Here is a 24014-nt window from a genome sequence, read left to right on the forward strand (position 1 = left end):
TTATTTATGTTGTTAAATATTTTTACTTAATTCGAGTCATATCAAGGTTATTATTGGATATTGTTATAGGATATATTAAATTTAATATCTGTAAAATAGTTTCGATTAACAACATTTTAAGATGAAAAACGTCACTAAAGGACTATACATTTGCGACATTTTAGCTCTCAAACGCCAATATATGGCCTAACATTTTGTGGTGTGTTATTATCACAAACGCCGCTAAATATCATGGTATATAGCGTTTTATTCACAAACGTTGCTAAATGATCTAACCTTTTGGGGTGTTTTTGATTTACAAAAGCCACTAGTTTTTGTGATATTAGCTTTAGTGGTGTTTTTCGTGATGCTTTTTTTATATTAAGAAGTTTTTTTGCGGTGCTTAAAAACGCCACTATATAATTAAAAAATCGTCGCTATTGAATTGTCTGTGAAGTTTTATTCTAAAACGATAAAACTATATGCGGAGAAGAACAGATGAATCCTTGATTCTTGATAATTAATCCATCTGTTGTCTGAAACTGTTATTATACTATCACGATATCGTAATAACACCTATTATTATCATCGTAGTTTTAATAAATGTAACCGAAAATAAGATTGCAATTTTAACCGTACTTTAAATGGCTGAATCAGTCCTGCCATTATTCTCCCTTGTGTAAGCATTCAGACTGTTCTGGATCCTGTCTTTTCTGTATTTCAGTAGCTCTTTCATGGCTTCCCTTTGTGTAAGCCTCAAAGAAGTCTTTGTTCTCTTTCTCCAACTCATTCCAAACTGTAATCAAATCACAGATTCTATTATGTAGTAATGCAAAACCCTTTCTTCCATTTATAAATATACAAATTACCTGTACAAGTGATGACTGGTTTTATATTTGCATGCTTAGACAAAGCTTCCATGCACTCTTCTTTGCTCATGTTAAATATCAAACATTCTTCTATCAGACGGTGCACCTGCGTTTATATATTGTTCTTAAAATCATATTTGATCATCTTAATTAACCAACAAAAATATAAATAAATACAAGATTTACCATGTGGATATACGAAGAAGACGAAGAGGAGTCAGCCATAATAGAAGCTCTTCAGCTGGAGTTAGGGTTATAGGTAGAACTAGAAATCTGGAAAACTGGGAAAGTGCATATCAATAAGAGAGATGAAGAAGAAACTAGAGAACGAAGGGTCACAGAAAAATAGAAAGTAAGAGGGTAGAGAAGGGATAACATGGCAGATTTCAAAATTCAAGAGAATGCCCTATATATATATATATATATATTAAATGCAGGAATGATCAAAATTTTTAGAAATTTGTTTTTCAGTATAAGACCTTACATCCGTTAAAAGATGAGTAAGAAAATCGAAAAACTGATCTAAATTATATTATATGGATTAATTTAGTTCAATTTTTTTTATTATTGGATTTATATTTAATAATTCGATTTAATAATTTTAATTTTTTTCATATATAACATATTTATTTCAAATTAAATCAAATTAAAAAATATATTCAAATCAAATCAATTTTAAATAAAATTAATAATATTATTTTATAAATTTAAATTTGTGTGTTTATATTTGATCTAAACTTGATAGTTTTTAATTAAATCTGATAAAAATTACAAAAACGAATTAATAAATCAAAAATTGCTTTTTTATCAATTTTATTTTATTTTAAAAATTACATAATATAATTTAATTAATCTTTTATAAAAATAAATAAAATCTAATTAAATCGAATACGCTTATAACGTCTGTCCCTGATTATGTTGGATAAGTTTTGAATTGGAAAATAAAATAATAAAACTTTGTTGTTATTATTTTGATACTATGAACGATATCATAGATTGTTTGGCGGGGACCAAAGTGGCACGTGGAACGACGTCTTTGATTGGTGGAGCTGACATTTTTTACTCGTTTGTCTCTTACGTGGACATTATGCCATCCTCCACGTGACGCTTGGACCCACTCACCTTCTTTCTTTATAAGCAATTCTTTACTTGGTATATAAATAAACTCAATATTTGTATTATTATTAGTAGTCGAAAATAGTACAATGTTTTCAGAACAACCGTAATAACAATCATTGTAGTCAAAGATGAATCGATACGGCGGATTGGCCGGTCGTATCATTTAAAAATTTTAAATTATTATTATTATTATTCCAAATTTGGTTTAATATAAAATAAATATTTTAACTTTACCTCAAAATACGATTTGGTATTTAAATAATTTTTTATTAAAAATAGGCATATAACATTTTCTCGGTTATATTTTTAGGTTCCTACTGTTATATTTTTTAAATTTTAATAATAAAAATATTTTTTAAAAGAAGAAAAAAGTTTAATTTATTTATAAAAACCCTAATTTTTTATTAAAAAAAACTAAAATCTCTCATTTCAATCACCATTACCAATCGTCGTCGGCCATCTTCGGCTACCATTATTATAGCCGAACGATCACCCACTCATCATCCCCCACCCATTGATTAATTGTCACCCTTATTATCACCCAAATCCCCTAAATCTCTAAAATTCCCAATATCCAAATCCCTAATCCTTTAAAATCCTAATCCCCACAATGGAACGACGGAGGAGCACAGACAAAGTGATGGCGAGGAACACGACCACTTGGGTTTTGATCGGAATTGCACAGTAGATCAAATGATGGTGGCAGTGTGGCTTATGGACGTCAAGATCAGCCAGAGTTGATGAAGAACAACGAAGGTGACTTAAAATCTGATGAATCTTAGAACGTTTCTCCACGATAAACGGTGGCAGATTACGACGAAAGGCAACAAGAATTTGATCAGGGGTTGACGATGGTGTTGATGATGGTAGCGGTGACGGTGACGATCATAGCTGGCTAATGATTATGGAAGGGGGAATGGAGAAGGAGAGGGGGAGGGGAGTACGGGTTATTTAGTTTTTTTAATAATTTTTTTTTATTTTTTTATTTTTTAAATAAATTCTCAAAATTACCAGAATATGACATGTGTCACTTAACGAAGATTTTTAATGACGGTTAATGCCCAGACACCTAAAAGTATAACGTTGGAAACATTAGACACTTATTTTTAGCGAAAATTTCTTTAGACACTAAAACATTTTTCGAAATATAGTTTGGCCACTTATTTTTGTATTGAGCATTTTATTTTTTTTATTTTCTATTACAAATTTGTTTCCATCCTTCTGAAATTTTATAAGATCAAGTTCGTCCTTAAAATTTTAAAAGTTCAAGTACGCTCTCATAACATAAAATTTTGTGTCTGCGCCAGATTGTAGCCACATTTATCTTTATTTTGTATTTTTATTCTATTTTTGTACAAATATAACACCCCAAATTTTGAGTTATTAGTTTGGGATCTACCCGAGAGGTATATGGACCTCTTGGAGTCTACAATTAAAGTCGTTGGGCCGAGTGAGAGTGTATTCGATTTGTAAACTTTGAGTTGTGTTATTTGATTTGAAATATGTGTCATGAAGCTCCGGTTTATAAAATTATTTTGCAACTGTTTTAGTATGTCATATTTGGTACCACATAATATGTTTTAAAATGGAAAGAAACATGTTTTAAAATTGTGGGTTAGTTACTTTAGTGATTATGTGTGACACTTAGATCATCCAGACTTATATCGAATTCGAATTTGGGTGTCAACAAATGTACTCCGAAGGTTGTTAGAAATTTATACACAAAAAAATAATAAGAATATGATTAATATAAAATAAGATTCATATAATAGATAATACTTGAAGTGATTTTATTTTATCTATTTATAAGAATGAGAAAAATAAATAATTTATTTATAGAAATAAAGATCAAAAAAAATATAAAAATAGATGACATCATCCCTTATCACTGTACTTCTCTTTAAGGTCTAATTTGATGTTTTCTATATACTCTCTCTTTATAATACTTCGTTTTGTTATTTTTTAATGTTTCCTCACCATAAATGAATCCTTTATGACCTAAAAGTCAAATCAATTCGATTTGATCAAATTTATTAAATTTTTTAATTGTTCATTTTAATTAAATATAAATAATTATAATATTTTTAATAATTTAACAGAAGACAGCTTAATTGTATTCTATTCCATTAACAGCAGCGACGGTAACCAGTTTCTGAACCTATATCATATTCTTCCAATCTTACCCAAACATCTACCAATCTTCAATAAATTTCCTTCGTCGAGATTACCCAGACAGGACCCTTTATTTCATCAGTTTCTACCCTTTGTGCTTCGCACTTCACGTGAAAGCAGAGCCACCCTCCCATTTGTGTTTTGTTTATTAACGAAAAAGGTTGGAATAATTATGGCGTTCCTTTGATTTGTTCTTAAAATATTAACTTACCTAAAGCATTACACATTAAAATATGTTTGTTGGTGCTATTACAGCTAGAAACCATAACCCCAAAGATGTCTTGTCGGGTTTCATTATTATTAACAGTCGATTACTCTTTGAAGTTTCCACGTAACGCACATATTTAACACGATTAACATGATACATTTTGTTCATATATCGCTTTCCTTACTAAGATTTTGATTCATTTAATAAGTTTCCATGTGTTCAAGAAATTTATATACAACGATAGTCTTCTTAGTTTCTCGGTCTATTCGGTGCTGGATGAGGATGAATATGTATTTCCTCTAAAATTAAATTATTTATTTTATTAATTGTGTTTATTTTTAAATTTTATTTGTACTTATCATACAAATTTTTATCTTATTAATACATATGTTTATCTTTAAAAAATATTTTTAATCCATCACGGGTTCTATCCTTAGATGAATGGAAAAGGAAAGTGGTAATGAGCCCAAAGTTCTGCGCTTTGGAGGCTATATTAACAAGACAATAGGCTTCCATTGAATCACATGAAAAACAGCATACGTTAGCTGCTCTAAGTTATCATGAGTACAATTCAATGGGACCACAATGCATGTTAAGAACCAATCCAAAAAATCCACCCGGATTGAAATATCAAAATGCAATGTTTGACTAAAACACCCTCATATCAATGTTAGAGCTACTGGACCGTTTAACAGTCAAAAGCTAAGAAAAATTAATTTTTTTATTAAACCTTTTAAACAGTAAAACAATTATAAATAAACATACAAGTTCAGAAAAATTGTTCATATGTTAAAAACGGAAATTTCAATAGTATACAATATCATACAAGTTTCAGACTCAATATAAAAACAAATGTGACATGCATGTCTCCTAACTATATGAGTATCATACTCCGTAAGTTACGCTGAAGGAACTCCCATTACTGATGTCGATAATTGAACAAATCAAACCTTTTTAACATGAAATGGTAAGTAACTCAAAGCTTACTAATACAGAAATACCAGATGATGCTAAAGAATAAGTAAATATATGGTAAAACATAAAACTTTCTTGTTGTGTCGCAGTGGTGTAAGATATCACGTTGCTCCTCTTCGGGGACGCACCAGCGAATTATTTGATCGGAATATTGCTTGAATAAGTACGGCTCATCCCAAAAAATAGAACTTGGCATCATGCAGAAACCTCTTTTTGTTCTGGCTGTTTAGTTCATAAGGAAAAACACCACTAACAAGAAAATTAACCAGGTCAGCGTACCACGAAATTGCCGTGGCATATAAAATTTTCTTGTCAGGGAATTCTTCTTTAATATAAAAAATGTCATGGCATTCTGAAATGTTTTCTAGCCTAGATAGGTGGTCTGCAACCTGATTCTCAGTACCTTTCCTATCGATTACCTCTAAGTCGAATTCTTGCAAGAGTAATATCCACCTAATCAATCTAGGCTTGGCATCTTTCTTGTTCACTAAGTATTTTATAGCTGAATGATCAGTGTGAACTATGACTTTGGTGCCTATCAAGTATAGCCTAAACTTGTCAAATGCAAATACCACGGCAAGTAATTCTTTCTCAGTTGGTAGTGTAATTCATTTGTGCGTCATTTAAGGTACGACTAGCATAGTATATAACATGAAATATCTTACCTCTACGTTGCCCGACCACAACTCCCACGGTAAAATCACTTGCATCGCACATTAATTCGAACGAGGTCGTCCAATCTGGGGGAACTACGATCGGCGCAGAGATGAGTCTTTGCTTCAGTTCTTTGAATGCGCCATGACATTTCTGATCGAACATAAATGGTTGGTTCTGTTGCAGCATGGTACACAAGGGCTTGGATAGTGTGGAGAAATCCTTGATGAATCATCTATAAAATCCAGCATGTCCAAGGAAACTCCGAATGCCCTTTACGGAATTTGGTGGGGGAGCTTCTCGATCACCTCGATCTTGGCCTTGTCTACTTCAATGCCCTTTGCAGAGATCTTGTGGCCTAGAACAATGCATTCGGTCACCATGAAATGGTATTTTTCCCAGTTCAACAGTAGATCAACCTCTTCGCATCGCTTCAATACCATTTCCAGATTGCTGATGCATTTTTGAAAGTCGTCTCCAGAAACAGAAAAATCGTCCATAAAAATTTCCAAAAATTCCTCAACCATGTCCGAAAATATGGCTTGCATGCAGCGTTGAAAAGTTGTTGGGGGCATTACAAAGTCCAAAAGGCATTTTTCGAAAAGCATAAGTTCCATAAGGGCACGTGAATGTGGTCTTCTCTTGGTCATCTGGTGCGATGACAATATGGTTATACCCTGAGTAACTGTCCAATAAATAATAAAATGCCTTGCCAGCAAGCCGATCCAGTATTTGATCGATGAATGGCAGAGGGAAGTGATCCTTCTTGGTGGCCTTGTTGAGTTTGCGGTAGTCCATGTAGATTCGCCACCTGGTGACCATGTGAGTAGGTATCAACTCATTGTCTTCACTCGTCACCACGGTCATGCCTCCCTTCTTTGGCACGCATTGAACGAGACTCACCCATGAACTATCCAAACTAGGGTATATTACTCCAGCGTCAAGCCATTTGAGAATCTCTTTCATAACTACTTGTTTCATGATTGGGTTTAATCTTCGATGTGGTTCTATGGACTTGTCGTGGCATTCTTCTAGTAGGACTTTGTGAATGCAGATTGTTAGACTTATTCCCTTGAGATCTGTCATCATCCACCCTAACGCTTTCTTATGATGTGACAAAATACTTAGCAAACTAGATTCTTGGTTAGGAGTAAGAGCAGAGGAAATAATCACAGGCAAAGTTTCATTACTACCCAGATAAGCATATTTAAGATGCTGAGGCAAATGTTTAAGTTCAAGGGTAGGTGCATGCTGTAATGAGGGCTTGGGAGGAAAAAACTCTTCGAAATTAAGAGGTTTAAAATGTGTACCTGGGCTAGATTAAAGGAAGCTAGCCTGCTGCTCCTCGGAAGAAAAATCATTAGGCTCGCCGTCCTTTAAGTCTTCAAATAACCTCTCATCCGGGTCTAGCTGAATGAAATTGTCTTGGCAAAATTGATCTCATTCTTTTTCAACTGCTGTATCTACTTCAAAAATGCTTTGGCATTCTTCAGAATCATCCATGTACTTGAGAGATCAGAAGACATTCACAGTGACATGTTGATCGGCCACTCGCATGGTTAGCTCACCCCTCTCGTTGTCAATGAGAATACGACCGGTAGCTAAGAATGGTCCTCCCAAGATGATGGGTGCTTTGGCGTCAACCTCACAGTCCAGAATCAAAAAATCGACAGGAAAAATGAATTTGTCAATCCGCACGATGACATCTTCAATTCGCCCTTCAGGACGCACATGTGAACGATCGGTTAATTGCAAGATGATGGATGTGGGTATTGCAATTCCTATCCCAAGCTTTACGAAAATTGACTTAGGCATCAAGTTTACACTTGAGCCAAGGTCACATAATGCCTTCCCAACGAACTTGTCTCCTATCGAACATGAGATGATAAAACTGCCCGGATCATGTCTCTTCGGTGGCAGCTTGCTTAAGGAGAAGCAAAATTCTTTTACCGTGGTAATTGTTTCATACTGCTCATCCTTTCTCTTCTTGGTAACAATTTCCTTGAGAAATTTATCATAGGTGGGCATTTGTTCCATAGCCTCCAAAAAAGGAACATTAATTTGTAGTTGACTCAGAATGTCAACAAACTTTTTAAACTGGATATCTTTCGTTATGCTTCTTCAGTCTTTGTGGAAAATGAGGCGAGGGTCTAGCTTCCTGTACTAACGGGTTGCGAAAAGAAGTTACCCTAGCATTTTTATTTTCCCCGAACCCCTCAGCCTTATCCCCTTCTACTGGTACTTCTTCCGGCACTTCTTGTTCAGCGTGATTGGTCTTAGGGGGTGAATCATCTTTTGGTCTTCCCCTAAACTTATCCTCAATATTAATTTGTGTACCAATTCGAAGAGTTAGCACACTGCATTGCTCATTTCCATGAGGTTTTGTGACTTCAGTGTCACTCGGAAAATGTTCTGGTATGCGTTCTTGTAATGCCGCGACAATTTAACCAATCTGACTTTCCAGCGCCCTTAGTGACGAACTGTGGATTTGAAGCAGGGCTCCTTGATTTTTGATGGAGGTCGGATGGTCTTGCAGCATTGTCTTCATTGTTGCAATGAACTCTTGCATTGTGGCTTCCAAAGAACTTGTGGTCGATGAAGATGGCCCTCCCTTGTTAGAATTATGCCATGGCATATTCGATTGATAACCCTGGGAGTCATTGAAATTCTGCTGTCGAGTTGGTTGATGGGAATTGATGGTTCCTTGATTTTCCCATGAAAATTTTGGATGCTGACGCCATCCATGATTATAGGTGTTGGAATAGGGGTTGTTGTTACCTCGGTTGAAGTTGCCCACAAAGTTGATAGATTCTTGATTGGTCAGACAGTCACTCTCATTGTGATTGTCATGACATAATAGACATGTTGAATGGGTTACCTTTACTTCTCTCACCTCACTTGGCCTTTGTAAATTCTTTAACATGTTGGTGATAGCAGCAAGTTGGACGGACACGCTATCTTTAGAATCTAGCTCGAAAACTCCATGTGATTTTCACCCAAGCCCAAGCCTTGTGGATGGAAACTGATAATCATTGGTGGCAATCCTATCCAGAATGTCAAATGCTTCAGCTAGTGATTTGTCAAGTAACGTCCCATTTGCCGAGGCATCTAGCATCATCATCGTGGGTGCGTTTACTCCATTGTAGAACATCACTACTTGTGTCCAATCTTGAAAACCATGGTTTGAGCACTTGCGAAGCAATGCCTTGTATCGATCCCAGCATTCATACATCGATTCGTCATCATCTTGACGACAGGAAGCAATGTCGTTCCTCAGTTGGGTGTTCATGTTCAGAGGATTATACCGCAACAAAAAAAATTTTGCACAGATCATTCCACGACTCCATTGAACCTGCTGGAACTCCACTCAACCATGCCCTTGCTCGGTCATGCAGGGAATATATAAATAACTTTAATTTTAGAATATCTTCGTGCACCCCTTGTTGGCGAAAAGAATCGCACACCTCCAAGAAGTTACGAATGTACTGCCTAGCATCTTTATTTGACATGCCCCCAAACTGCTCTATAGAATTTAACATGTTGAACATGACAGGTTTGAGCTCGAAGTGGGCTGCCTGAATTTCTGGGGCCACTATTCCAGGATTTAGATCATCTAAGATCGGGTTTAAGTGATCACGAATAGCGCGAGGCCTGGCTATATTTCTAGCATTTGGTTTTGCCCCGGCATTCTGATCTTCCTCATGACCAATGCCTTGATTTCCGATTTGGTACATATTTACACGTTGAGCATGTCTTCTTTGCCTAAAAAGCCTCTCGATTTCAGGATCAATCGGTTCTAATGGCTCTTCAGGGTTGCTTCTGGTCATGTACCTAGAGAAACAAATGAAAAAAGTTAAGGAAAATTTTAAAAGTAAAGCTAACTGAATAGAAAATATGAACAAGTAAAATAAAAATGCTATGACAAATCAATTTAACTTCCAGTTGCCAATTCCCCGGTAACGGCGCCAAAAACTTGTCCGCTCTTTGTGGGTACTATAAATGAGTGCGGATATGTGTGCAAGTATACACAATCGAACAAGTAATAAAGTGATAAGTTGAGTATCGTCTCCACAGGGAATTAGAGAAATCAAATAAATTTGTCACGACACTTTACTTTGTCACCTAAGTAAAGTTAATAATGGTAAATACAAATGATAATGCTTTGGCAAAATGGAATGACTGATATGAAAATGGAACAATGGCAGTGTGGTAGCAAATGGATATGTCATGACAAAATGAATTGTGTTCAGTACCAACAAATGAAAATGTCAAAGAAAAATGAAATGTAAATAGACTATAATTAAGTAATATGACTTTGTCTTTCTCACACAACAAGCTACTATAGGAATGAGTGATGGGAGTCACTAAGGATAATCTAAGTCTATTTCTCAGAATGGTCTTGCTTCTATACCTAGTCTGCCCGACAGAGTATACTAAGGTGCCCTATGCTATTTCTAGTAAGGGACTCGATAGATTGAAGATGCCCTGGCAAAACCGATTGGCGTGAACCCCTGCAGTGATCCTATTGGTCCAGATAACATAATATGTCTCGACAATACCTTTTTGCGGCAACATTAATATCTAACCTATCATTTTTTTATAGCTCCTTTTAGTCGAATGAAATTCTAGCCTTATCTCTAAGGTGGATTAGGCCTAGTTACTACCTAGAACCCCTTATTTATATAGTTCCTCCCTAGCTTCTCTCAAATACTAAGGATATTTTTCCAATGTATTCTCTTAAACCCTAAAAACCTCCTAAGAAAAGACTACTCTTGTAGCTCCTACAACCTTAAGGCATTAAGTTTCATAAACAAAACATAATAAAGCATAGAAAAACAACCATTCATTGAAATAAAAACTTAAACATCCAAGCGAACTCCCACAAAATAGGATTAGTTCATGGTGGGGTTCGAAATAAACAAGCACAAAGCAATTATCATTCGTTCCTTACAACTCGAATAAGAAAATATGAAAGCAAAGAACTAAGGGAAGAAGGCAAAGCCTTCAACGTGCATTGCTGGATGCTCTCCTCGACCACCACGAACTGCCCCTAACGAACTAGCTCCTCTCGGATGCTTAGAACGACACTCCCTCAAGCTTGTCACAAAGAAATGTCATGGCAAAATGGATTGGCGGAGAACGTTTTCTCCGAATTTTAGGCTCTTGGCGGCTTTTTCCAAAGTCCCCCTTCATTGTGGCTTTATCCTCTATCTATAATGGGAGAAAAACCCTAGGAATTGATGTTGAAATTCCTAGGATACCCCCAACTCTTCTTGGTTCTTGCGATAATTGGGCAGTGGTCCAACATGGGGCAGTGGTCCAGCATGGGTGGTTGACTGAGCACCTTACAGGATCCTATTGCAGCAGGTTAGATCTGCAGCAGGGCAGCGTAACAGCACTGATCCAGGCACCCGACAGGATCCTGCTGCAGCAGATAAGATCTGCTGCAGGGCGGCGTGGTAGCACTGATCCAGGCGGATTTCTCGGTCATGGTCAGAGATCACGTGCAAATAGGGAACATCTGGCTTCACAAATATCTTCTTTCACTTTGTGCGCTCTCAAAATGGCATTCCAACTCGACATTTTCATTCTGCTCAGCAGTCTCCTTATATCACGATATTTTCTTTTTTCTTTTCCTTGCTCTCAAATCCTGTACATAATCAAGCAAACACCTTCCCCATAAAGCAGCATTGATGACAAATTAAAATGTCGCGGCAAACCGAGTTCTACCACATGCAACTATATGCTCCTAAATGCATCTAAATGGTCCTAAATGAGCTCTTAGACATTCAATAACTTAAGTGAAAAGGTCCCAAAATATGATCTTTTTACGGAGTTATCAAGGAGCTTAGGCACAATCAAGAGTATGTTTATCTGTTTTGTGACAGTCAAAGCGCCTTGCATCTAGCAAGAAATCCAACATTTCATTCAAGGAAAAAACACATATGAGTTCAGTACCATTTCATTCGTGAAAAGGTGAAAGAATTGATGGTAGATATGCAGAAGATCCAAACCAAAGACAACATAGCAGATTTCATGAAGAAGACGATCAATGCTGATAAATTTACTTGGTGTCGATCCTCTTGTGGCCTGTCAGAGACGTAAGCAACATGATGGTACAAGGTAGAAAGAATTGTGTGCAGATATGATTGTTCCAATCAAATCTTCAAGTGGGAGATTGTTGCAAAGTCAAAAAGGAGAACGGTGCATTAATGAATTCGGTGCAAGTGGTGCAATTGGCATGACTTTTGTAAATGGTAAAAATGCTAATTTAGTCATTGTACTTTAGGATATTTATAAGATTAGTCCTTAAGCTTCAACTATAAATACCCTAGCTCATTTAGCTTCAAAACCATCCCAAATCATTCTAGCTTTCTCCCAATACTAGAGAATTTAGAGAGTTTTCTTGAGAGTTGTTTTCTCCTTTTTATCAAGAGAGAATTATCATTGTTTTCTCCTTGGTAGATCGAGAGAAGTTATAATTCCTATTTTCTCATAGTGAAATTCTTCTACCGTTGCCTGTGGTTTTTACCTTATATTATTTAGGTGTTTTCCACGTAAATTTTGTGTCTTCTTTATCTTCATTTTTTATTTTCTCAAATTATCAGTTGCGATTTTGCTCTATCCGATAGCCGTCTTCCGCAACAAAAATTCTCGTAAATGAAAAGTAATATAAGATGGTAATATAACAGAGGTGGGTACTCCTGAAGAGACCTAAAACATAACTAACAATACAACTCTAGAAGAGTTTCAGATGGTTGAAAATGAAAATGATGAAGAGATCTCGATAAGTTATGTCATTAAGAGAAAAAAATAGAACCAAAATAATAAAGTTGTCGACAATGATTTTACAAACAATATTTTTATAGAAGTAAAAAATGATGATCTTGAATTGAAATCTCTTTAGGAGTATAGATGTGAAAATAATTAAGATACATGGAAAGACATTATTCAAGAGAAGTTATATCAACTTCCAAAACATGTACAAACACCTAAAGGTGTAATGTAAGGTATAAATAAGTAGTCGTAAAATATACAACACGACTTGAATCATAAAAACTTTAAATTCGTGGTAGATGCAATTACTTTATTACTCTGGTAGTTATTGAAAATTTTTATAATGCGTCTAATGATTTGTGGATCCATATATAATGATATTTATCCATGAAAGATTTAAATGTTAGAATCGTTTAAAAATTCCTAAGAAATTTATACAAATATATTAGTTAAATATTTAGATGAAATAAATTGATCTAAGTGTGTATGATATATTCGAATAGATGAGTGTCCTCTAGCTTATATGTCTTTATAAAGACATCAATATCAAATTATGATAATTATTGTATACTTTGAATTTGATCTCTTAAAGAATTTTAAAATAGAATTCCTAAAGAATTCAAAAATATCTTGATCGTTTAAAGTAATATTTGAGATAAAGAATCATAAAATCAAGTTTTTGTCTTAACCTACAGATCAAGTACTTAAATTAGATCAATTAAAAAGATGATACATCAAATGAAACATATTTTTCTAAAGTTTTCTCCCCCATGATCTTCAAAAGAAGAGTAATGTAAATATTTGATGAATTCGTTCAAGTGATAATTTGAAAAGATATATTCATTGATGTATTGTTTACTTGAACATTTGAAGATTTTATTCAAGATTGAGTTGTACTATCCAAAGATATTATGTGATATTATCATGAGGGGAGTAAATACATGGTATACTATTTTTCCTTAACCAAGGTTTTGTCCCACTTGATTTTTTTGGTAAGGTTTTTAATGAGGCAACATGTTATACATATTAAAGATATGTGTATTTTTTTCCCTTCATTTTTCCCTAACCAAGGTTTTGTCCCACTTGGTTTTCCTGGTAAGATTTTTAATGAGGCAACATGTTATGCTTATTAAAGGTATGTGTATTTTTTTCCCTTCATTAAGATATTTTTGTTTCCACGGGATTTTATCTTAATAAGGTTTTAACGAGTCACATTATCTTCATAAACATCCAAGGGGGAGTATTATGAATATTTATGTATGTGAATGTCTTTCTCTATCTTTTATCTCTATCTGTAAGATATGATTTTGATATACTTTATTATTAGGACTTTAATATTTATTAGAGTTAGCGTTTTATATAATATCTACAGCTAATAAATATAGAGTTCACAGAAAGCATTGTATACAATTTATATTGATATAATAATAATACAATTCTTTCCTTTTATCTTTATATCTCTTCTCCCTATCGTTCTTCTTATTATTTTGTTTAGATTATTTTATAATATATATATATATATATATATATATATATATATATATATATATATATATATAATTCTCAAAAATATTTTTGGACATGATTATTATCTGTCCCAATTAATACTTCCATCATATTATAAGAAAAGTGTCGATTTTAGTCATATGATAAAATCGAAGCTGTAAAATAAAGGAAAAGGTTGAAAATTAGATATTTTCTATTGAGTGCAACCATTTTCAAGATTTAGACCATAAAAGAATGAAGATTAACTTTATATATATATATACAAAGAGGCTGTTTGACTTCAACTCCTGGCGTTTTTATCGAAATATCACGTTAGATTTAATATTTACCTATCAGACACCCTCTCCCCAAATATTATTGATCTAACACCCTTTCTGACACGGTGTTAATAAAACGTGGATCATCAGTCACGCCTTCGCGGGGTTTTGTTCGAGCTGGCGCCACGTAAAAAAAGACGCGGATGCCTTCGCTGAACCTCTGACACGTACCGAAGGCGAGAATCATGATGAATGTCTCCCCATTGAACTTGATGGGATGACACCATGACGTGGATTTCATATTAACGAGTTAAAATCATTACACATTATTTGAGTTAGGCTGTCAACTTGATCAACTTGTTGAGCAAACTCATAGTGGGAGCATAATGACATACCACGAACCATAGACACTTCAACAAATGTCGCATATATCTATGTATCGACGACTGAATATTGATTCTAAGAATTAACCATCATAGCAACATCGTCATCGTTGGAGAGTTCGAACGATATATAAGTTAACGGAAATACTGCGGTTGGAAATCTGTATTGAAGTGATGACAGTCTTCTAGTACTTCCAACATGAACATTTCTTGAAATTTTAGTGATAATCTCCTCAAGAGTGATGTTTCTCTTGATGGATATTTTGACAAAATGATTTGATGCGAAGACGCCGCCGGTTTCATCTTCCTGAATTTCTCCATAATAGTAAACAATAGCTTAAATATGCGTCATTTTGAGAGTTTGAAAGATTAAGAGTCTTATATCTGCAAAAACAATAGCTGAAATACGTCTAATTAAATAAATAGTATATGAATTAAAATATAAACTAATCAAAAAAATTAAAAAATTTCACAATAATTTAAATAACACAATTTCATATTGTTACCGTGTCGGTAAAATGTCTCGAGGTATGATCCTGCTTTCCAATTTTACAACAGTAAAAATAATACAAAATAATTAGTACAATAAAAATTTTAAATAATTAAATAAAAAATAATTCTACCTTATAAAAACAATAACAAAATCTATTTAACTTGATAGAATGAATTGATAAAAGTGAGAATGAGCAAGTAATTTAGGTGTGGTGATTGTTATTAATAGGGGAGGGGAGCATTTAAAAGTCGAATTTTCAAGCTCGGGTAATAATGGAGTACCAATAATTCAACGTGCATAATAGAAGGCGCAAATCATGATTCAAACCTTCGGTACGTGTCAGAGGTTCAACGAAGGTGCGAATCTTTCTTACGTGGCGTCAGCTCAGACAGAACCCCGCGAAGGCGCGAATGACGATCCGCGCTTTATTGTCAGTGTGTTAGAAAGGGTACTAGATCGGTAATATTAGGAGAGATGGTGCATGACAAATAATTATTGAGTCTAAGATGATATTTCGGTAAAAACCCCTAAACTCCTTGCAGGAATACCAATCTGTTGGCAAAAAGAGTGTTTTTTCTTCATTTCAGACTGCACTAAACGAAGTATAATGATAATTAATATTTTTGTTAGTTAACCTCTTTCTATTTATTAGGGGATTTAAATAATTAATCATAAAAAATTAAATAAAAATAATAAAATTTTCTCATTAAATATTTGATATTATTATATTATTAAACTTTAGAATCTAAAATCTTTATTAAACTGAAATAATCTCATTCGAGTTATGCTTAATTTCTGTGGATTATGCTTAATTAACAAAATGGAAGGGATTGCGGTCTAGAAACAGCCCACAGTGAGCAACAAATCAACGTCTGCTGCCCATTTTGCTTGACAAAAACTTGGGAAAAAGAGGCCTGCAACAGGCAGCTGGTTTATCTGCATTCTTATCAACAAAAATAAAACAATAAGGGTTTGAACATTGAAAATTTCTTTTGTTTTGACCAAATTACAGCTTTCATTTCAGATTTCAATTCCTTCACGTTATTTGACTCATGCTTATCACTTTTGAGTTATGAATATCATCATCACATCTCAAGTAAAAGCATATTCTCTATTCAAGTAAAAGCATATTCTCTATTCTCTTGAATTGATTTAATTTTAGAGTTAATCATTTGATCTTAGAGTTCAGGTTAGGGATGACACAATGTTAGATTAGATTTTTGATCCATTCAAATCCTAATTAAAAAATTATAATCTTCTATCTGCATTTTAACATATTTGACTTCAAGATATTTTATTGATATTTTAAGTAAAAATCTACACGCGAACCTATATGTAATTCATTTTTATTAGATAAAATAATTATATAATTGAAAAAATATAATAGAAAAATACATTATTCTAATTATTCTTAAATATATAAAAAAATATTTATAATATTATATTAGATCTGATCAAATTTTTTTCACTTTAAACACGTACTCAAATTTAATCCGACCACACCTTAAAAATTCATCCCAAATCAAACTCAAACTTTTAAATTAAAAATCGATCCCACTGGAAGAGATCAAATCAGAACCCATTTACTATCCCGAGTTTAGGTACTAATAGTTGGTGCTTTACCTAATACAACATTAGATGTCGGAGAACAAAAAGTAGGCGAAGCTTCAGCGAGTCACCGTTATAGCTCGCCACTCGTGACCTTGTCTCTACTACATTTCCTCTCGTTCGACCATATCCAGGCTTATTACTTTTTTATTACAGGACAACACTTCGAAGGGTTTCATTTAAAGCTCAGGATTCAACTTCCATGTCTCCGCAGACACATGGGGTTGTTTTGTTTCTCTCTTTTAGAATAGTCAACTTTGCAGTCAAACTTCCCACCCTATTCAGAGTATAATTGAGCTTTCCATTCTTTATATACACCTCAAACACCCGTTTTCCATTTCCCATTTCCTTTAGCCATAAACCCAGAATTCATATCGAGATGAAAAGAGGAAGAGATAGTGTAGAGATTCAGGGTTTCAACATTGCAAAATGTCTGATGCTGCTATCTCAAGGCCTAGAAACTGAGCAAAAACACCATTCGGCCAGCGAGGTGTTCGAGTGCAAAACTTGTCACCGGAGCTTCCCGTCGTTCCAGGCATTGGGGGGTCACCGAGCAAGCCACAAGAGACCCAAATTGGTGGGGGACAAACCAAACAAAACAACGCATTTCCTTAGTTTATCATCCACCGAGTCCAAGGCTCATGAGTGCTCCATTTGCGGTAAAGTGTTTTCAATGGGACAAGCTTTGGGTGGTCATATGAGGAGGCATCGGATCACCATGAACGAATGCTTCTCGCCGTTTCCGCTCGCTTTGACGGTGCCGGTGTTGAAGAGATCAAATAGCAATCGGAGGGTTGTTTGCTTGGACCTGAATTTGACGCCGTTGGAGAATGATTTGCAAGTTTTGTTTGGGAACAAGGCTCCCAAGGTTGATCTTTGCATTTGATACAACATGTGAATGTTTTTATTTCCTCTCTTCTTTTGATTTGTTTATTCCTCGTATGTTCATCTGTTGTAGTTGAAATAGAAATTTTTAATAATATTATTACATTCACTTCCCCCTTAAAATATCATGATTCTAACCACATAATAACTTATAATAGGCTGATTTTAAAATTTAAGATAGTTAAGACACCAAAAAATAATTACACGTTATAATGAACGTTCAAATATCTTTGTAAATGCTAATGTTTGAACATAAAACCTCTAATAACAACAAAATCATTTTTTTGGTCAAAATATAAAAAAATTCAATTTATCAATAAATTTTAGACATTGAATATTTTTACTTAACCGTTATCTCTTTACATTGTACTAGTTTGATACTTTTTATTATTAATTTTTCAGCCACTTAGATACTAATTTAGATTTTGATCATGATTTATCGCGATCGATCGCCGTATTGACCTTCATCGTTGATGATTATTATATTTAAAATTTTTAAATATTTTATTTTGATCTAAATCCTAGTGGTATGTGACTTTGATCAATCATAATGTTAATAAGATGAAAATTAGAAGAAGAGGGGAGCTTGGACTTTATTAATCTGAGAATTTTTTTTTTTGCTATAATGAACCATAACCATTATCATAAGAAATAATCAAGGTAGAATAAACAACAGATCGTAAAGCTCTCTACTGCATAACAAACAAAATATTTATGTAATTCGAATACATATATATATAAAAAGCCAAAAACACCATACTACTGAGACCTCCAATGTTACGGTACAAGAATGCCTTAATACGATCATCGTATGTACGTGTTGTTACTGTTGTCATTTGACTTTGATTATATTTGTATGTTTGATAGCGCGTTTGTTTTTCTAAAAAAAATGCCTTAATAATCTGGGTATGTAAAAAGTACGTACAATATAGCATCTGTTTAAAGATAACTCTTATTTTTTTATATTGAACGCTTATACCTTTAACATTTATGATGCTCGAATCCGGGTCATCAAGAATGATCAATAATTCCTTTAACATGGAAATCACTTGATATGTCCTCATATTTGTTAAATATAAAAATTGAATTAACTAATCCAATCCAGCAAAACTTTTTCTTAATTGCTTTGTTTGTACGTGTGGTCACACTATTATGTTCACTAGAAATGCCCTTTGGGGACCATAGATTTGCCCACAAACATAATAATATTTCCGAAATTTAAGTGCTCGTTCACGGCCATAGCAGCTCGCCATTTGTGAATTTGCTTTTGCGTAATGGTTACGCAAGTTGCATTCAATTCCTTCCGTCTGCTAAAAAAGAAAGCACCCAAATTTATTTAATGCCACAAAAGACCAGCCTTTGTACTTTTAGTTTCAGTCAAATAGAAGATCCTTGGTACAAATTATGCATATAAATACAAGCTCTAATGTTTCATAGTCATCAACCTAAAACATTACCTCTAATTGTGGTCTTAAAAACCAACAAATGTTTCGTTACATTTTGTTGGTTAGAGATGAAGAGAAGTCTTGAAAATGAAGAGAGAGTGATACTCGAGTCCATCGACATTACAAAATGTCTGATATTTATGTCTCAAAGCCCAGAAGCCAAGCCAAAACCAAACCATTTGATCGACGACTATGTTTTTGAGTGTAAAACTTGCCGTTGTCGATTCTCGTCTTCCAAGCGCTGGGAGGCCATAGGGCGAGCCATAAGAAATCCATATTGACAAGGGATAATGAAGGATTGGCAAATGGATCAAAAGGAAAAGATCCACGAGTGTGCAATATACGGCAAAGGGTTCGCAATGGGTAAAGAGTTTCCATTAATGAAACTTTGATGACGCCTGTTTTGCCTTCAAATCTGCCTTTGTTGAGCAGATCGAATGGCGAAAGTTTGGATTTGGACTTGAATTTGACTCCTTTGGAGAATGGTTTGCGAGCCATTTTTGGGAAAATGGCTCCCAAATTTGATCTTAGCATTTGTTTTCGCTCCACTTGATAATATATCTACACAAGGACCGAATTACGATCAAACTAGAAACAAAAAGGAATGCATATGGCAACTAGACATTCAATTTGTTTAGATATTTTTAATGTCATTCCCTTACTTAAATTATGTATATGTGCTTTATGTTCATCATTACTTGTATATAATAGTAATCAGCTTTTGATTGAAGGAATACTGGAATGACTTGGCTTCAATTTAAACAATGTTTAAGCATTAATTTTTCTTCAAAAAGATCAAGCTTCATAAATGTTTATTATATCCAAATAAATCTTTAACAACAATGGTCAATTTGATACGTCATTAATTTATAATAATCCCCTGGACCTGGAAGCCCTTTCCCTTTTCAAAAATACAAACATTAATGTCTAACGATTAAATATTAGATGTATTTAAAAAATGATAGCATAATTCTCCAACAATGAAAAACCTTTCACGCACTAAAAGATTCAAAAATATTTTTCAGAATGATATATATTAATAATATATTTTTTATATAGGGTGGGCACAAATAAGATTTCAGAGTGTGAAATTGTTATAATATCTAAACGATTATCGGCAAACGAATAAACACGATTAAAAAAACAAAAACAAATAACACGAAGATTTAGGTGAAAAACCCAAAGGAAAAAAAACCATAGGAAAGTAGAAGAATTTCGCTAATATGAAGAAAGAAAATGCAAGAGAAAGAAAGAAAAACATAATATCTAATTGTTACCCTTAGTATTTATTTATAGGGATATATAATTAATTACAAAGGAAACTAAATAAAGTAAAAAATACTTTATAAAAAGTTATTTTAATAAAGTTCTCTACTTTTAATCAAACTACGTTTATTACTTTCGCAATTAAATTGTGTCACTTTAAATTTGAATCAAACTTTAACAAATCTCCACATTGACACAAATTCTAAAAGTGCAAAGGATTCGAGACAAAACACTTAAATTTTATGAGGCACAAAAAAAATAATTCTTCACTTCAATGAACAAGTTCTTCACCTCTTTCACAACACCTCTCCAAGGGGTAATCTTCAATATTGAATACCGACCAAGTTCAAGCAATGCTCAAACTTTTGTAGGGAACAATTTGGTCATCAACTTAGCATGATTTTCGTTAGTACTAACTTTTCTCACAACAATGTCACCTTGAGTAATCACATCGCGCACAAAGTGATAACAAATATCAACATGTTTCATCCGCTCATGAAACATTTGATCTTTCATTAAGAATATAGCGCTTTGACTATCACAGAACATTATATTAATCTAAAGGTTTTCACTAAGTTCACCAAAGAGTCTCTTCAATCAAATTGCTTCCTTACAAACTTTAGTGATCACCATGCACTTCCTTCTATCGTTGACAAGGCGATTGTATTCTAGAGAGTTACTTTCCAACTAATGGTTCATCCTTCAACCACAAAGACATATCCCATAAGTGATCCCCTCTTTCCAAGATCTCCTATAAAAATAGAATCAACATATCCCACAATTTCATCTCTAGTTCGCCCGTACTACAAGCAAACATCACTAGTACCACGAAGTACCTAAAAATCCATTGGACAACTTTTCAATGTTCTTTATCGGGATTTGCTATGTATCTACTCACTAAACTGATAACATACACTAAATTTGGAAGCATACGAACCATAACATACATTAGAGATCCTATCGTATTAGAATATGGAACATGTGACATGTACTCTACCTTCTTTATGAATTTGTCGAATAATATGATGAAATTATAAAGTGAGCTACTAGCGAAGTGCTCACAGGCTTTTCACACTATATATTAAGCATGCAAAGAACCTTTTCAATGTACCCTTTGTGACTTAGATATAATTTACCTACTTTTTTGTCTCTTATAATCTCTATTCCAAAGATCTTCTTTGTAGAACCCAAATCTTTCATCTCAAACTATGATAGAGAAGTGGCAGCGGATGATGAATGTTGCTCTTCATTGAAGAATTAAACCTAGAAAACTTTAGACTCAATCAAAGAATGAGATGATAAAAGAAAGATGTGGGTGGTAATAAGGTACTTGGATTAGGGTTTTGAGTTACTGGTTTTAAGATAAAGAATAAGAGGTTAAGATAATAAAAATAAGGGTAACAGAATTCTAATGAAATTAGGATAAGGGAAAAACAAGGGTAATGAAATAAACTAAAGATAAAATATGTAATAAAGGAATTAAGCTTATCTCCCTTGTAATGAGCGGGAAAGGGGATGTTTTTGCTAGATTTTGATGGATGAGTACTCGTTGAAAATATAACAAGATAAGGATTGCAACGTAGAAGACGGATCGGAATTCTGGCGGTCGGATCTTTGTAAACAGTGATTTGAAAATTTACCCCCAGTAGTATGATGCTTAACGCAAACCCTAGGGTTTGTGTATGGTGATGGCGTGATGATGGAAGAAGAATATGGTGGCTTTTGGAAGATGAAGATAAATGGATATGCCTTATCTAACCCTCCTGGTCACAATGAGAAGGAAAACTCGATAATATGGCTCTAACCGGCCTTTCTAATCGCAATGAGAAGGCAAACCAAAGTGTGAAGATCTTTCTCTCAAGAACTTGAAAAGAATTCAAAGGAAAAGAATCTTAAAAGGCACAAGGCATTCAACTCTTGAAAAAATGTACTCACATTGGTTATTATTTAAACAAAAGATGATTACAATGAAGGGAATGAGCCTCCTTATATAGGTTTTGAGGAATCCTTGTAGTAACATGACTAACTAATAAAATACTAATAAACTAATGTTTTAACTTGATCTTAATTCTAAAATAATAATAAATATAATCATAAAAGATAATGCATCATCCTATTTTAAATTATATTACAAATAATCAATAAAAATATTAAAAATTCATAATATTTACAAAATCTCATATTAATCTCGTATAGGATTTTCTGTATGCGATGTCTTCACTAAAATGGACATATCTCGAGTTCTCGATATCGAATTTTGGTGATTCAAAACTGTTGGAAAGCTAAGAGATAGCCAGTAGTAATTACAAAAGAACCAAATAACATCAGGATCCCATTCAAAAAGCAGTTGCAAGTCTGCTATTATGTTGTTCTTCTTTTCCAATACTTTGTCACGTGGATCACTTAGAAGCATTAGTCAATCTTCCTTTGATGTGAGCTTTGTGATGCATGTATCATACTCTGCCTCTTTGTAAGGGTTCAACCTCGAATCTAAAACATCAAAGGGAGAAACATCAGAGCCTTTTAAGAATTCACTCACATTATAATTACCGAGAATATATGATTTGAATCTTCGAGACTTTGTTCTTCTAGTAGGTTAGAGTAGAAAAAATAGTCCAAAGAAGCATGTGTTATCATCATTATGGATTCTAATACATATATCATTCCCTTTCTCCTGAGAATGACTATCCACAAATCTAAAAATCCAAGAGAAAAAATGATTAGATGTGTGGAAAGGAAAAATTGTAAAACACTTACCCGAATCGATGTGATGTGTCTTTATGCACTTTAGTAGAGGTTTCAGTTGTAAAACAAAAATCTTGAAATTCTTTTTTGAACACAATTCTTGAAATCCAGTGTTTCAGTTGAAATTGAACATGGCGTCGACCATTGTTGGTTTTATTTGTGATTGCCTCATATGTCATTTCCATGGTTTTACTCTTGTGTGGCGATAAAGAGTGTTTAAAAACCATGCCAAGTGGTTCATGAAAGTAATCCATGAAGTCTCCTAAGTTTGATTCATGAGTTGAGGATTCTTGTGATGAGTTTTATGCACTGTATAACTTGTTCAGTTGAAACAGAAACACATCTACAAGATAAAACTCATTAAAAGAACTTTTAAAAGAATAGGTATATATATTAGAAATATCCTAGTCATCTTGATGTACATCTTTAATATGTTCAATTATCAAAATAGTAGTACACGTTTGATAGGTAGGAGTGTACCTTCAGGATAGTGCATCTTCTACTATGTTTTTCTTATATCGGTCTTTTAACCACTTAAAGAATTCATGGTTAGTGTGTATAAAAAAACTCTGTAGGAAGAAGATAGTGTTTCCATATTTCGAGTTCACGAACTAATGACTGTTCTTTGTCATAGGTAGAATAATTCAATTGTACAGCTTTTAACTTCTTGCTA

The 24014-nt window shown here is 33.8% G+C and overlaps 2 protein-coding genes across 2 annotated transcripts; one reads left to right on the forward strand and one right to left on the reverse strand.

Moving 5' to 3' along the window:
* Window positions 1-550: 550 nt before the first annotated feature.
* On the reverse strand, window positions 551-1225 carry LOC120214129. Its single transcript, XM_039212099.1, has 3 exons — window positions 1035-1225; window positions 849-954; window positions 551-775 (listed from the first exon to the last, which is right to left on the reverse strand). Exons 1-3 carry the CDS (start codon window positions 1071-1073, stop codon window positions 645-647), a joined length of 276 nt encoding a protein of 91 aa, XP_039068030.1. The 5' UTR covers window positions 1074-1225; the 3' UTR covers window positions 551-644.
* A 15779-nt stretch (window positions 1226-17004) lies between these two features.
* LOC120214124 (zinc finger protein ZAT11-like) lies at window positions 17005-17910 on the forward strand. Its single transcript, XM_039212095.1, has one exon. The coding sequence runs from the start codon at window positions 17380-17382 to the stop codon at window positions 17884-17886; it is 507 nt and encodes a 168-aa protein (XP_039068026.1). The 5' UTR covers window positions 17005-17379; the 3' UTR covers window positions 17887-17910.
* The last annotated feature ends 6104 nt before the right edge of the window (window positions 17911-24014 follow it).

The sequence above is a fragment of the Hibiscus syriacus genome, unplaced genomic scaffold, assembly GCF_006381635.1.
Source record: "Hibiscus syriacus cultivar Baekdansim isolate YM2019G1 unplaced genomic scaffold, ASM638163v2 tig00110053_pilon, whole genome shotgun sequence".
Taxonomy (NCBI): Eukaryota; Viridiplantae; Streptophyta; class Magnoliopsida; order Malvales; family Malvaceae; genus Hibiscus; species Hibiscus syriacus.